Below are 16,638 nucleotides of genomic sequence, written 5' to 3' on the forward strand. Positions count from 1 at the left end.
AGACCTTTTGGGTTTTTCTCGTGTCTTTTTGATCCTCAGAGTTGGATCTAGACCGGAGTTGCTGGTGTAGACACCAGAGTGGATCTTGGATGCTGTTTTGTCTTATGGACAGGAATTTTTTCCTGAGATCTTGCGAAATTTACCCTTCAGGTTAAGCCCTCCAGTCCCCCTTCTGGTCTTCATTGACGCGGGGTTGGAGAGTGATATACACAGCTGAGGCCGAGACTTCGGCATGGAGTTGGTGTATCTGTCTTAACAGACTTACATGGAATACCGGTTGGGGAAATCAATCCCAGTGTTCCGTTCAGATCTCCTTGTTCTGAGAATTTTTCTCTCTTAAAGTAAAGGTAAATTTTTCTTACTTGGAAGACGTTATTGCATCAATTAATAGTAGAAGAAGCTAATCGCTAACTTTATTTTACTATTCTTTAAATATTTTGACAGTTTTTATCTATATATAATTGCTTACGGTTTGCATGAAAACTCCTCCCAAGCACAACTTCCTGATTTTATTTGCTGTGACGTATAGAGCGGTCCCACCCGCTCTATACGGATCTCTAAAGCGCGTTCACGAGGATCGTCTCTAATGCGCATGCGCGAATCAGCTAATTCTCACGCTACTGCGCATGCGATCAAGCTACTGCGCATGCGATCAAGCTACTGCGCATGCGATACACTAAAATCCAACAATGTAATGCGGGTCCGGAGCGTGCTTTGTTCTCAATCTGGATACTAAAAGTATAGCGCATGCGCATTTTAAAAAGGAGTCTTGTGACGTAGTTTGACGGCCGCCTAACGGCCAGAATTTCAATTGGATGGTTTCAGAACGTGACCCAGGAAAAAATAAAGAAAAAAAAAACGGGTTGAATTGGCTAAGCTTATGAAATAGTTTGCTTACGGCTATAACTTAATTTACAGAAAATTTTGAAAAAGTTGATGAATGAAAGTCTTATTTATTTGGGACAAAGAATGTTATTCAGGATCATCAATTAGGTAACTTTACCTTCACTTTAAGCTCTCCCAGGCAGTTTTGACTTTGTCGCTTCCTTGCCCGGGGGGAGAGAGTGTCCTAGGGAGGTCCGTGGGTTTGGAGTTTTCTTCCAATTAGTCCTTTGGTTCCTCAGTGAGCATTCTGCTTGAAGAATTTGGTCTTCTGGGTTCATACCAGACGGGACCTCTCAGTGGGGAGATCTTCTTTGGAGAAGGAGAGTTCCTCCTGCTAAACGGGGGGTCTCGTGTTTGATGCCAGTGACCCTCTCTATGAGCATACTCCTCAGGATCGGATGTTCCCTACCATCATTCCCTGCTCAAATGTTTGTATCTGATGGGGAAGACAATCAAGATTTCAAGGTGTCAGTGTTAGCTCCACCACTCGCAGAAGGTGGGTTTGAACCCAGGTGGGGCTTCGGCCTTTTCATCCAGAATATGCTAGACATCTAGCATTCTTTAGAGGTTTCTTTTTGTAGATGGTTCGATCCTAGCAGGAGCAGGCGTCTGTGAGACGGTTTTCTCCGTTTATTTCTACGAGTTGTATCAAAGTTTAGGGGATTCGCCTCCATGGACCTTGTTACAGGGATTTGCTGGAGCAGGGTCCTTGTGTTCATTACAATCTGGATTCTCTGAGGCTGACTGCGTGGAATGGACGCTTAGTCTTAGCCATGAGAGGTTTTTCTAAAAGGATTGTTGATACTCTCTTTTTAGCTAATAAGCTGGTGTATTGTTGCATCCATCATAAGGGGTGCAGGACCTACTTTTTCTGGTATGAAGAGTGGGGATTCCCCTGGCATAAGGCCAGGTTTTCCAGGATCCTTCCTTTCTCCGGGATGCTCTGGAAAAGGGCCTTTTCGGTTGGTTCCCTTAGGGGACAGATTTTGGCCCTTTCTGTTTTACTGCTTGAGAGGTTCACAGAGGTCCAGTCTTTGGTTCAGGCTTTGACTAGATCAATCATGTGTTTAAATCCAGTGTTTTTCTTGGAGTTTACATCTTGTTCTAAGTTTTGCAGAAGGCTCCGTTTGGGCTTATGCATGGTGTTGACATTAACATTTTCTGTCTTGGAAGGTTCTTTTTCTACTGACTAGAGTTTCTGAGTGCCTTGCATTGTGAGTTTCCTTACCTAGTTTTTCATGCGGCTAAGGCTGTTCTTCGTACTGGGTTAGGTTTTCTTCCTATGGTTGTTTCAGATCACAACATCAATCAGGAGATTGTGGTCCCTTCCTTGGGTCCTAATCCTTCTCTTCGAAGGAGAGGTTATTTCATTAATTGGATGTGGTTCGGGCCTTGAAGTTCTATCTTCAGGCTACAAGGGTGTTTCGTCAGACTTTTTCCTTGTTTGTGTCTATTCTGGGAAACGTAAGGGGCAGAAAGCCTCGTCCGTTTCTTGTTTTTTCTGGTTGAGGAGCATTACTCGCTTAGCTTATGAGTCAGTGGGACACAAGCCTCCTCAGAGGATGAAGGCTCATTCAACTGGAGCTGTGGTTTCCTCTTTAGTCTTTTGAGAATGAGGCCTCTATGGATTAGATTGTAGGGCAACTGCCTGGTCTTTCTTACATACTTTTTCAAGATTTTACATATTTGACATTTTTGCTTCAGCAGAAGCAGTTTTTGGGAGAAATGGTTTTGCAGGTTGTGGTGCCCTCAGAACAGGGTCCTCCTCTCTTTTTACCCTCCAGTTTTCATTCAGTGTCCTCTAAAGCTTGAGTATATGTTTCCCACAAGTAAGGAATGAAGCCGTGGACTCTCCTCATATTAAGAAGAAAAACATAAATTATGCTTACCAAATAATTTCCTTTCCTTCTGTATGAGGAGAGTCCACGACCCCTGTCCGAATTCTCCGATGGATGGACTTTAATTTGGTTTTCATGTAATTAGCAAGAGTCCATGAGCTAGTGACGTATGGGATATACATTCCTACCAGGAGGGGCAAAGTTTCCCAAACCTCAAAATGCCTATAAATACACCCCTCACCACACCCACAAATCAGTTTTACAAACTTTGCCTCCTATGGAGGTGGTGAAGTAAGTTTGTGCTAGATTCTACGTTGATATGCGCTCCGCAGCAGGTTGGAGCCCGGTTTTCCTCTCAGCGTGCAGTGAATGTCAGAGGGATGTGAGGAGAGTATTGCCTATTTGAATTCAATGATCTCCTTCTACGGGGTCTATTTCATAGGTTCTCTGTTATCGGTCGTAGAGATTCATCTCTTACCTCCCTTTTCAGATCGACGATATACTCTTATATATACCATTACCTCTACTGATTCTCGTTTCAGTACTGGTTTGGCTTTCTACTACTTGTAGATGAGTGTCCTGGGGTAAGTAAGTCTTATTTTCTGTGACACTCTAAGCTATGGTTGGGCACTTTTATATAAAGTTCTAAATATATGTGTTCAAACATTTATTTGCCAGACAGTCAGTTTCATATTTGGGATAATGCATATGAATTAATCAATTTTTTTTTTCTTACCTTAAAATTTGACTTTTTCCCTGTGGGCTATTAGGCTCGCGGGGGCTGAAAATGCTTCATTTTATTGCGTCATTCTTGGCGCTGACTTTTTTGGCGCAAATTTTTTTTTCTGTTTCCGGCGTCATACGTGTCGCTGGAAGTTGCGTCATTTTTTTGATGTTTTTTTGCGCCAAAAGTGTCGGCGTTCCGGATGTGGCGTCATTTTTGAGCGCCAAAAGCATTTAGGCGCCAAATAATGCGGGCGTCTTTTTTGGCGCTAAAAAATATGGGCGTCACTATTGTCTCCACATTATTTAAGTCTCATTATTTATTGCTTCTGGTTGCTAGAAGCTTGTTCACTGGCATTTTTTCCCATTCCTGAAACTGTCATTTAAGGAATTTGATCAATTTTGTTTTATATGTTGTTTTTTCTATTACATATTGCAAGATGTCTCTGTTTGTCCCTGAGTCAGAAGCCACTTCTGGAAAAATGCTTAACTGAGTTTCAGTTCTACCAAAGCTAAGTTCATTTATTTTAAATGTTTATCTTTAGCTATGGTTTGTAATAAGTTATTATGATATACTTTTACATGCAGATTCCATTAGTATTTATGCTTTATACATTTCCATTCTTAAGTGCAAGAAATGTTTAGAAGATTTATAAGAAATATTTTTTCTGATTAAGGCTATGTCTGACTTTGTGCCTTCTAATACGATTTTTAGGTCTTTTTCACTTCTTTTTTAATTATTGAAGTTTCAAATGACCAACAACATACTGATTTATCCTTCTCTGATGATGTTTTTTTCTCTTTCAGAAATTCTCTTCATCAGATATTGACACTAACAAATCTACTTTTTTATATATTTCTTTTATTATTAAAGTACATTTGTTCTTTGTTGAAGAGGTGTTGATTATTTTGGATATTAAGGTAACTAGTTCTTTAAGACTAGCTGACACTATTTCTGCCTTTTTATTTCTTCTGTGATTTCAGAGGTTTTCTTTCAAATTCCCCATACTAGGGAATGGAATAGGCTGAGAGTTTTCTTTTATTTTTAAACTATATTCTTTGTCAGCAGTTAAATTCAATTTGGAGGGTTCTCCAATTTATTGGAGCTATCTCTACTCCTACTAATTATGCTATTGTTTTAATAGCAAAATAGTATTTATTTTCCTTTATATAGTTGTATCTTATTTTTGGAAAATTATTTAGTTTCAGGTACTTTTCTTGGTCCTGTGATATTGCAATTGCTTAATTTTTTCTGTTTACTTTAAGATCAAGTATCAGATCATGATTTATTTTAGCATTGTTAAGGGACAACATTTACTAGACTAGGTGCCGTTGCATTTGTCTTGTTGTTTTGCATTTTGCAAGTCCTCTGTTTTGACTGGTCCTTTAATCTGGACTATCATGCTAATGATTTCATTTGTGTCTTCATTTTATTGAATATATTCGCAAATGAGGGTTAATCTATGTCTTTAGCTATTTTAGCTAGAAGAATTCTGTGATTTAAAAAAAAAAAAAAAAAGAAAATCCATATTTCTTTTGTTCTAAGATAATCAATTATAATTGGATTCAATTCTTTACTGTTACTATGGGCTTCAAGATTGAGCTCTAAGACTAAAACTTTAAGCTTATACTAGTTTGGTTGTTCTTATTAAGGAATGAATCCTGAGTTCTTTCCCAAGTAACATGTTTTTAATTGGGGTTCGAAATTAGCTCCCTAATGTTGCGATGCACATGCCGTATTCCAGCTTGGCTGGTAAGGGGCAGGTTAAGACTTCTTTGAAATTTATTTGGTTCTATTTTGTCCAAATTTCTTTGATTTTATTCCAGTAAGGCTAACACTTTCTTTCAGTGTGTTTCTGTCCTATATATTTTGGATACTGTTGAGGCATGGCTGGGTACCCATGGGGTTCAAGCGCTACTCAGACCTGGAATCTTCTAGGGTTTTTATTCCAGTTCCTTTTCTAGGAACTGGGTTTTGGAGTTTTATTCAAACTATTTTGCCTTTTTGTGGTCATTGATAGCATTATTTGTTTTCTTTAGATACAATAAATGCGTATTCTTCATTTTTCTGTTTTCATTCTGATTATTTCTTGAGGATGCGGATTCTCATATGTTTCACTTGCTCTTCAGGACATAGTTAGAGGATCTTTTTTCAAAAGCTCTTGATTCCTCACGCAAGGGTCACCTTTTTTTAGGTTTCCAGATGGTTTATGTCACTATCTTTGTCTCTATCAGACAAGGGACAATTAGTATTGGGTTCCGTCTGTCGGTACCTTTTAGTCTCTATTATTTCCTTCAGTTGCTATATATGCATAGAAGTTTTAACAGCATTGGATTCAATTCCCTTTGCTCATTTTCAATGGAAAGATCCTTTCCAGCTTTTTATGTGTGTTGTTTCTTCAAGAACATGGTTGGAGGATCAATTAACCAAAAAGTTTGTTGATTCCTCAGACAAGAGTAACCTTTTTTAGATTTCCGGATAGATTCAGTGTCCATGACTCTGTCTCTGTTGGACAGGAGACGTCTGAAATTGGTTTCAGCTTATCGAAACCTTCAGTCTCAATCATTCCCTTCGGTAGCCTTATGCATGGAAATTCTAGGTTCTTATGACTGCTGCATTGGACGTGTTCCCCTTTGCTCATTTTTAACATGTGACCGCTTCAGCTCTGTATGCTGAACCAGTGGTGCCGGGATTATACAAAGATATCTCATTTAATATCTTTAAAACTGATTGTTCGACACCCTCTGACGTGGTACAGACCACCATCGTTTAGTTCAGGGGGCTTCTTTTTTTCTTCCAACCTGGACTGTGATCTCAACAGATGCAAGTCTGACAGGTTGGGGAGCTGTATGGGGGTTTCTGACAGCACAAGGGGTTTGGGAAATCTCAGGAGGTGAGCTTACCAATCAATATTTTGCAATTTTCAGAAGCTCTTCAGTCATGGCCTCTTCTAAAGAGAGAATCGTTCATTTGTTTTCAGACAGACAATGTCACAACTGTGGCATATATCAATCATCAAGGAGGGACTCACAGTCCTCTGGCTATGAAAGAAGTATCTTGAATACTGGTATGGGCGGAATCCAGCTCCTGTCTAATCTCTGCGGTTCATATCCCAGATATTGACAATTGGAAAGCGGATTATCTCAGTCGCCAAACGTTACATCCGGGCGAGGTGAGATTACCAATCAATATTTTGCAATTTTCAGAAGCTCTTCAGTCATGGCCTCTTCTAAAGAGAGAATCGTTCATTTGTTTTCAGACAGACAATGTCACAACTGTGGCATATATCAATCATCAAGGAGGGACTCACAGTCCTCTGGCTATGAAAGAAGTATCTTGAATACTGGTATGGGCGGAATCCAGCTCCTGTCTAATCTCTGCGGTTCATATCCCAGATATTGACAATTGGAAAGCGGATTATCTCAGTCGCCAAACGTTACATCCGGGCGAGTGGTCTCTTCACCCAGAGGTGTTTCTTCAGATTGTTCAAATGTGGGGACTTCCAGAAATAGATCTGATGGCTTCTCATCTAAACAAGAAACTTCCCAGGTATCTGTCCAGATCCAGGGATCCTCAGGCGGAAGCAGTGGATGCATTGTCACTTCCTTGGAAGTATCATCCTGCCTATATCTTTCCACCTCTAGTTCTTCTTCCAAGAGTAATCTCCAAGATTCTGAAGGAATGCTCGTTTTTTCTGCTGGTGGCTCCAGCATGGTCTCACAGGTTTTGGTATACGGATCTTGTCCCCATGGCTTCTTGCCAACCGTGGTCTCTTCCGTTAAGACCAGACCTTCTGTCACAAGGTCCTTTTTTACCATCAGGATGGTATGGAGATTGAACGCTTGATTCTTAGTCAAAGAGGTTTCTCTGACTCTGTGATTAATACTATGTTACAGGCTCGTAGATCTGTATCTAGGAAGATATATTATCGAGTCTGGAAGACTTACATTTCTTGGTGTCTTTCTCATCATTTTTCCTGGCATTCTTTTAGAATTCCGAGAATTTTTCAGTTTCTTCAGGATGGTTTGGATAAAGGTTTGTCTGCAAGTTCCTTGAAAGGACAAATCTCTGCTCTTTCTGTTCTTTTTCACAGAAGGATTGCTATTCTTCCTGATATTCATTGTTTTGTACAAGCTTTGGTTCGTATAAAACCTGTTATTAAGTCAATTTCTCCTCCTTGGAGTTTGAATTTGGTTCTGGGGGCTCCTCAAGCTCTTCCGTTTGAACCTATGCATTCACTGGACATTAATTACTTTCTTGGAAAGTTTTGTTTTCTTTTGGCCATCTCTTCTGCTAGAAGAGTTTCTGAATTATCTGCTCTTTCTTGTGAATCTCCTTTTCTGATTTTCCATCAGGATAAGGCGGTGTTGCGAACTTCTTTTAAATTTTTACCTAAGGTTGTGAATTCTAACAACATTAGTAGAGAAATTGTGGTTCCTTCATTATGTCCTAATCCTAAGAATTCTAAGGAGAGATCATTGCATTCTTTGGATGTAGTTAGAGCTTTGAAATATTATGTTGAAGCTACTAAGAATTTCCGAAAGACTTCTAGTCTATTTGTTATCTTTTCCGGTTCTAGGAAAGGTCAGAAGGCTTCTGCCATTTCTTTGGCATCTTGGTTGAAATTTTTAATTCATCATGCTTATGTCGAGTCGGGTAAATCTCCGCCTCAAAGGATTACAGCTCATTCTACTAGGTCAGTTTCTACTTCCTGGGCGTTTAGGAATGAAGCTTCGATTGATCAGATTTGCAAAGCAGCAACTTGGTCTTCTTTGCATACTTTTACTAAATTCTACCATTTTGATGTGTATTCTTCTTCTGAAGCAGTTTTTGGTAGAAAAATACTTCAGGCAGCTGTTTCAGTTTGATTCTTCTGCTTATAATTTCAGTTTTCTTCATTATAAGATTTAAACTTTATTTTGGGTGTGGATTATTTTTCAGCGGAATTGGCTGTGTTTATTTTATCCCTCCCTCTCTAGTGACTCTTGCGTGGAAGATCCACATCTTGGGTAGTCATTATCCCATACGTCACTAGCTCATGGACTCTTGCTAATTACATGAAAGAAAACATAATTTATGTAAGAACTTACCTGATAAATTCATTTCTTTCATATTAGCAAGAGTCCATGAGGCCCACCCTTTTTTGTGGTGGTTATGATTTTTTTGTATAAAGCACAATTATTCCAATTCCTTGTTTTTTATGCTTTCACACTTTTTTCTTATCACCCCACTTCTTGGTTATTTGTTAAACTGATTTGTGGGTGTGGTGAGGGGTGTATTTATAGGCATTTTGAGGTTTGGGAAACTTTGCCCCTCCTGGTAGGAATGTATATCCCATACGTCACTAGCTCATGGACTCTTGCTAATACGAAAGAAATTAATTTATCAGGTAAGTTCTTACATAAATTATGTTTTTGTTCTGGCACCATTTATACCCTGATATTTCTCCTACTGTTCCATGTTCCCTCGCCAGAATGACTGGGGGATGAGGGAAGTGGGGGATGTTTTTAAACCTTTGGCTGGGGTGTCTTTGGCCAGGTTCTGTATTTCCCACAAGTATGGAATGAAGCTGTGGACTCTCCTCATACAGAAGGAAAGGAAACACAGCTTTGCTAAAAAATTATAAATTACATTTATATTAACTATATTAATATACCTAAAACATATAATCTATACACATCTTGTATCTATAAAAAAAATCTTATTTTCTTCTCATTTGCAAAAGAGAAACTCAAGCTTCGGTCAACTGATAAACTGCAGAATGAAATAACTAAGTTGAAAGAAGAATTACATCTCACGAAGAGCAAACTTGAGGACCAACAAAGTGCTCAGCTAGAGAGCCTTTCTAAGGTAGGACTAAAGTAATATGTGTGTTTAACTTCTTAATCTTAATAGGATGAGCCTCAGAATGCAGATTATACCAGTTAGAGACATGACTTTGATGTGATGTCTTTTTATTGACTTTTAATAACAATAATGCAGTCTCATCAATTTGCACATATATATATATATATATATATATATATATATATATATATATATATATATATATATATATATATATATATATATATATATATATATATACTGTATATATTCACCAGTGAGACATTAAATGGAAACCTCATGCATAAATTAAATTATCTGTTTTTTTAGGGCATGTCATTTATGCATTGCTGTCTTGTTAACACATTTTAGCTCCTGAACAAAACAAGGCCATGGTATGGAGGTTATGTGCGTATATAAGAACAACAGAGAAGTCTTCAGATTTTTATTTATCATCTGCTTAAAAACATGTCTTATTACATACTAGGCAATAAGCCTGCCCAGAGGGCAGTCTGTTTAAAAACTACAACCCCCCCAAGCTAAAGTAAATAAAATAAAAAACTAAAATTACAGAAAAAATAAAGGTATCTAAAATAAAAAATTTAAACCTAAACTAATACCCCTATAAAAATAAAAATCCCCTCCCAAAATTAAAACACCCCCTAATCTAATACTAAACTACCAATAGCCCTTCAAGGGGCCTTTTCTATGGCATTGCCCTAAATTAAACAGCTCTTTTACCTCTAAAAAAAATACTAAACCCCCCACCAAACCCCCCAAAATAAAAATAACTAACACTAAAAATAACTGAACTACCCATTTGAAGCCCAAATAAACCCTAATCTAAAAAAAAAAACACCCAAAAATTAAAATAAAAAAAAGCATAAACCTAAGCCCCAAATAGGTACTCACTGTTCCTGAAGTCCGGCGGAGAAGGTCTTCTTCCAGACGGATACATAATCTTCTATCTTTATTCGGAATGAAGGTGGCACGGAGCGGTGGTGCAGAGCTGTGTTCCCGATGCCTGTATACTCACCGGCGGCGACGGTCCTCGGTGGGGGCATTCCTCTGTGGCATGGAGGCTCCACTTCTTCCGATGTCCGTCGTAGACTGAAGATTGAATTCAAGGTACCGCAATCAATTAGGGGTATCTTGCATTCCTATTGGCTGAAATTTTGAAATCAGCCAATAGGATTAGAGCTACTGAAATCCTATTGGCTGTTCAAATCAGATTTCATTAGCTTTCATCCTATTGGCTGATTTTAAAATATCAGCCAGTAGGAATGCAAGATACCCCAAAAAATATGGGGTACCTTGCATTCAATCTTCAGTGTGCAGCGGACGATTGCATGAAGAGGAGCCTCCACGCCGCCAAGGACCGCTGCCGAGGATTGCCACATTAGGGAAGACTGCTCCACACCTCCGCTCTGCGCCACCTTCACTGTGGATGAAAATAGAAGATCATGGACGCTCCTGGAAGAAGACCTCAGCCGGACTTCAGGAACCGTGAGTACCTATTTGGGGCTTAGTATTAGATTTTATTTTTTTAAGATTTGGGCGCTGTAAAAGAGCTGAATGCCCTTTTAAGGGCAGTAAAAGAGCTGAATGCCCTTTTAGGGCAATGCCCTTACAAAATGCCCTTTAGGGGCAATGGGTAGTTTAGTTTTTTTTTATTTTGGGAGCTTTTGGTGGGTGGGGAATTTACTGTTAGGGGGACTTGGTTTATTTTTAATGTAAAATAACTGATTTCTTTAGGGCAATGCCCTACAAAAAGCCCTTTTAAGGGCTATTGGTATTTTATTCTTAGATTAGGGGGTGTTTTTATTTTGGGGGTTTTATTTATTTTCATAGGGATTAGGTTTATTTTTTTTATTTTGGATAATGTGGTTTATTTTTTTTGTGTAATGTTCAACTTTTTTTATTTTCTGTAATTTTAGATTAGTTTAAATTTTAGTTTTAAATTTTAGTTTACTTTATTTTTAAAGTAATGTTAGTTTTTTTTAAATTTTAATTGTAATTTAGGATTATTTTAATTTATGTAATGGGGTTAATTTAGAGGGTGTTAGGTTAGGGGACTTAGTGATTAGTTATTTGCGTTGTGTGGTTTGGCGGTTTAGGGGTTAATACAGTTATTATTTTAATTGCAATGTGGATTAATTGCGGTTTAGGGGTTAATAGATTTATTAGGTTAATTAGTGATGTGGGTTAATGGCGGTTTAGAGGTTAATAGATGTATTAGGTAGTTTGTGATGTTGGGGTTGGCAGATTTAGGGGTTAATAATTTTATTAGGTAGTTGGTGTTTTTTTTTTTTAATACTTATTGCAGGCGGTTAGGCTGTTTTTTTAATACTTACTGCGGGCGGATAGTTTTTTTTTTTTGAATGCTCCGTTTACCTTCGCTACATCACATCCTGGTTTGCTCTGAAAATGACAAGGTGGTGAAAGAATCCTGACAACATTCCTTTGAGGATGCATGCACAACTGGTGACGGACGCGTTTCAAACGCAATTATAGTATAGATACAAGGGCACGGCACACAACATAGCAGGCATCAGACACATTTTGCTATTGTAGCTTTTTCAATAATCCTATGAAAACGTTGCTCCTTATTGGCTCTCCGGCCATGTTCTTCTCAGCTGCTGCTGTGTGTTGTGGCTGCTGATTGGAACCTTAGCTTTGTGTATTAAGTCTTTTCTGGAAATTAAACAGTAAAGTCAAAATTAAACTTGATTGGATAGAACATAAAATTGTAAACAACTTTCCAATTTACTTGCTTGGCATCCTTTATTAAAGGGACAGTCTAGTCAAAAATAAACTTTCATGATTCAGATAAGGCATGTCATTATAAAAAAAACTTTCCAATTTACTTTAATCATCAATTTTGATTTGTTCTCTTTGTATTCTTAGTTGAAAGCTAAACCTATGGAGGCTCAAATGCTAATTTCTTAGCCCTTGAGGGCCGCCTCTTATCTAAATGCATTTTGACATTTTTCACAACTAGAGGGCTATAGTTCACATGTGCCATATAGATAACATTGTGCTCACGTCCGTGGAGTTATCTGGGAGTCAGCACTGATTGGCTAAAATGCAAGTCTGTCACAAGAACTGAAATAAGGGGGCAGTCTGCAGAGGCTTAGCTACAAGGTAACCACATAGGTAAAAAGTATATTAATATAACTGTTGGTTATGCAAAACTGGGGAATGGGTAATAAAGGGATTATCTGTCTTTTTAAACTATAAAAATGCTACTGTAGGCTGTCACTTTAAAGAGTAATGTTGGGTAAGTTTAGGAGCATGCATGTGTCTCTAGCCATTAGAAGCAGTGTTTAAAAAATTGTTTATAGCAATGTTATGTTAAGTAGCAAACACTGCTGCCATAGACTGCTAAGGACACATGCACTCTCCTGAGGATACCTAATTTTACTCTTCAACAAAGGATAGCAAAATCACAAAGCAAATTTGATAATAGAAGTACATTTAAAAGTTGTTTTAAATCACATGCCCTATCTGAATTGTGTAAGTTTAATTTTGACTTTGCTGTCCCTTTTAAATATAACTAATAAAGGATAAAAAGTAGATCATTTTTTTTTTCTCTATTAAAATTCAAATTTAATACAAAATCGGACAAAAAAAACAACTAACTGAGAAATCTAAACTAATGTCTCCTAACATTCAAAACTTCACAGCTCAAAAGATTTGAGTGTTTTTCATACAAATCTGAGAAGCTAGAGAAGAAAATTTAAAATGCCCACATATCTTTAAAAAAATGAATAAATATGTAGTGTATATTACCACTGCTATCATCAAATCCTTCTGGTGCTTAAAGGAATATTAAACTGTGCTCCTTTAGTAAAAAGAAATCTGTTAAATTCTAGTAAACGTAAAAATAAACTGATTTTGTTTAAAAAAAACTTTTTTTTTTTAATTATTTTTTTTTTTTATTATTTTTAAAAATAACAGTTATTTGGATAAAAATAGACACTTACATGGTTAGCCAAACAGCATTTTAGATAAAAAAAAAAAACCTGAGAAATATATTTGAGAGGCTGCTCAGTTTCCTTCCCAATAGGGCTGACCAAGGATCAAGTTCATTGTTAATATTCAACACTGTGTCAGGAGTTTAAACATTCACTGCCATACTGCACTAATTTGTGACATGACCTCAAGGAATGAGTAAGCCAAATCCAATTCAGCAAACTATCTCTCTTTAACAATAATACCTCAGCTTTCTCATGTCCCAAGCCTCAATGGCGTCACATGCAGTGCCCTGCGGTTCCTCTATAACTCCTAGTGGAGTTTATTTAAAAGACAAAATTACTGCCCAGGTATCTTCAGCGGTATCTGCGGCATTAGCTACAATTCCCAGATTACAGGGAAAACGCAAGAGAAAATCTAGAAATTCAGAAAGTAAGTTGCCCTTTCTCATAAGTCTGATGAGGAAGATACATCAGAAATCTCAGAAGAAGGAATTATACTGTCCGATTCTGAGATTTCTGATGTATCTTCCTCATCAGACTTATGAGAAAGGGCAACTTACTTTCTACTGAGGTGGTATCCTTCAGATTTAAGCTTGAACACCTTCGTGTATTGCTAAAGGAGGTTTTTAGATACTTTAGATGACTCCGATACCCCTGTCGTTGTCACTCCTAAGAAATCAAGAAATCAAGTAAATTTAAGATTCTTCTAAGATGTACCTTCCACTTCGGAGGTTTTTCCTGTGCAGGACCGTGCTAGGGAGATTATCTCACAGGAATGAGAGAAACCAGGGGTGTCTTTTTCCCGTCTCCCATTTTTAAGAAAATGTTTCCTGTGGAGGACTCCATTAAAGACCCTTGGTATATTGTACCCAAAGTTGAAGGGGTCATTTCCACTCTGGCTAAGAGAACCACTATTCCTGTTGAGGATAGCTGCTCTTTTAAGGATCAGATGATCAAGAAGCTGAAGGCTTATTTAAAAAAGATTTATGTTCATCAAGGTCTCCAATGGCAACCTGCAGTGTGTATTGCCATCGTGACTAGCATGGCATCTTATTGGTTCGACGCCTTGTCTGATTCTCTTCAAGTAGAGACTTCCTTGGATGAAATTCAGGATAGGATTAAGTTGGTCAATTCCTTTATTGCAGATGCCATTTTACAGGTTGTTAGACTAGGAGCTAAAACTTCTAGCTTCGCTGTCCTAGCCCGCAGGGCGTTATGGTTGAAAATCTGGTCCTCTAGGGCAAAACCTAGTTTGGACCCGGTTTGGCAGAAATTATCTCTGATATTACGGGTGTAAAAGGGTCTTTTCTACTTCAAGATAAGAAGAATAGGCCTAATGGACGTCAGAGTAATTTTCGTTCCTTTCGTAACTTCAGAGGAAAGCTTTCCCCTTCTTCTTCCAAGCAGGAACAATCCAAGTCTTCTTGGAAACCCAATCAGTCTTGGAACAAGGGGAAACAATCAAAGAAACCCGCAGCTGATTCCAAATTAGCATGAAAGGTTTGCCTCCAATCTGGGATCGGATTAGGTGGGAGGCAGACTTTCTCAGTTCTCTCAAGCCTGGATACGAGATATCCCAGATCCCTGGACTGTGGACATAGGCTTACAAATTGGAATTCAAGACATTTCCTCCCAGAGGTAGATTCCTTCTCTCAAGATTATCTGCAGACCAGATAAAGAGAGAGGCGTTCTTGAAATGCATAAAACATCTTTCCTCCTTGGGAGTGATAGTTCCAGTGCAGGAATAGGGTCTCAGGGTCTACTCCAACCTATTTGTGGTTCCCAAAAAAGTGTGAACTTTCCGTCCTATTCTAAACTTGAGGTGTCTCTAAACAAGTTTCTCAAAGTTCCATCCTTCAAGATGGAGACTATACGCTCCATTCTTCCTTTAGTACAAGAGGATCAGTTAATGACAACCATAGACCTAAAGGATGTGTATCTTCATTTTCCTATTCACAGGGACCATCACAGATTCCTGAGATTTGCCTTTCTGGACAAACATTTCCAGTTCGTGGCCCTTCCATTTGGTTTTTCAAAGGTTCTGGGAGCTCTTTTGGGCAGTGATTCGTTCTCGTGGAATTGCTGTGGCACCCTACCTAGACGACATATTGGTTCAGGCGCCATCTTTTTAACGAGCAAAATCTCACACAGAGATATTGTTGTCTTTTCTTGATTCCCACGGATGAAATGTGAATCTGAAAAAAACTCCCTTTCCCCTGCTACAAGAGTAGTGTTCTTAGGGACCATAATAGATTCTCTATTGATGAAGAATTTTCTGACAGAGGTCAGGAAAACAAAATAATTTCCTCTTGCCTCTTTCTTCAGGCTATTGCTCATCCTTCAGTGGCTCAATGTATGGAGGTAATCGGTCTGATGGTGGCTTCCATGGACATCCATTCCTTTTGCTTGATTCCATTTGAGAGCTCTCCAGTTGTGCATGCTCAGACAATGGAATGGCGACCATGCGGATCTATCTCAGAGAATAGAGTTAGATCAGTCGTCAAGGGATTCTCTCCAGTGGTGGATTTCTCATGAACATCTGTCTCAAGGCACATGCTTTCGGAGACCTTCCTGGGTGATTGTGTCCAAGGACGCCAGCCTGCTGGGCTGGGGAGCAGTCTGGAACTCATTAAAAGCTCAGGACCTTTGGACTCTGGAGGATTCTGCTCTTCCCATTAACATCTTGGAGTTGAGGGTGATTTACAATGCTCTATTGGCTTGGCCTCCGTTGTTCTCAGCCCAGTTTATCAGGTTCCAGTCAGACAACATAACCTCTGTGCCTTACATCAGTCACCAGGGAGGAACTCGGAGTTCCTTAGCCGTGAAGGAGGTTACTCGGATTCTTCAGTGGGCAGAGACCCACAATTGCTATCTATCTGCCATCCACAATTCAGGAGTAGACAACTGGGAAGCAGATTTTCTGAGCAGACAGACTTTTCATCTCGGGGAGTGGGAACTCCATCCGGAGGTGCTTTCCAGCTTAGTCCTCAAATGGGGGGTGCCGGAGTTGGATCTGATAGCGTACCATCAGAACGCCAAGCTTCCAAGGTACGGTTCAATGTCAAGAGATCCGCAGGCTGTTCTGATAGATGCTCTTGCGGTTCCTTGGGTTTTCAGGTTGGCATACCTGTTTCCTCCACTTGCTCTCCTTCCACGAGTCATTGCTCGTATCAAACAGGAGAGGGCGTCGGTGATTCTAATAGCCCCTGTGTGGCCTCGCAGGATCTGGTTTGCAGACCTAGTGGAGATGTCATTTCTCCCACCTTGGAGACTACCTCTGAGTAAGGCCCTCCTGATTCAGGGTCCCTTCCTTCATTCAAATCTCGTTTCTCTGAAGCTGACTGCTTGGAGATTGAATACTTAATTCTGTCTAAGCGTGGTTTTTCTG

General features: G+C 38.9%; 1 protein-coding gene across 1 annotated transcript in view; it reads left to right on the forward strand.

Moving 5' to 3' along the window:
* The window catches only part of DZIP1 (DAZ interacting zinc finger protein 1), a 281,110-nt gene that overhangs the window by 31,315 nt on the left and 233,157 nt on the right, over window positions 1-16,638 (forward strand). The window contains exon 4 of the mRNA XM_053707838.1: window positions 9,173-9,297. Within this exon, the coding sequence (XP_053563813.1) occupies window positions 9,173-9,297 (125 nt within the window). The remainder of the gene's footprint in view (window positions 1-9,172; window positions 9,298-16,638) is intronic.

The sequence above is a fragment of the Bombina bombina genome, chromosome 3 (genome assembly GCF_027579735.1).
Source record: "Bombina bombina isolate aBomBom1 chromosome 3, aBomBom1.pri, whole genome shotgun sequence".
In the NCBI taxonomy this organism is placed as follows: Eukaryota; Metazoa; Chordata; class Amphibia; order Anura; family Bombinatoridae; genus Bombina; species Bombina bombina.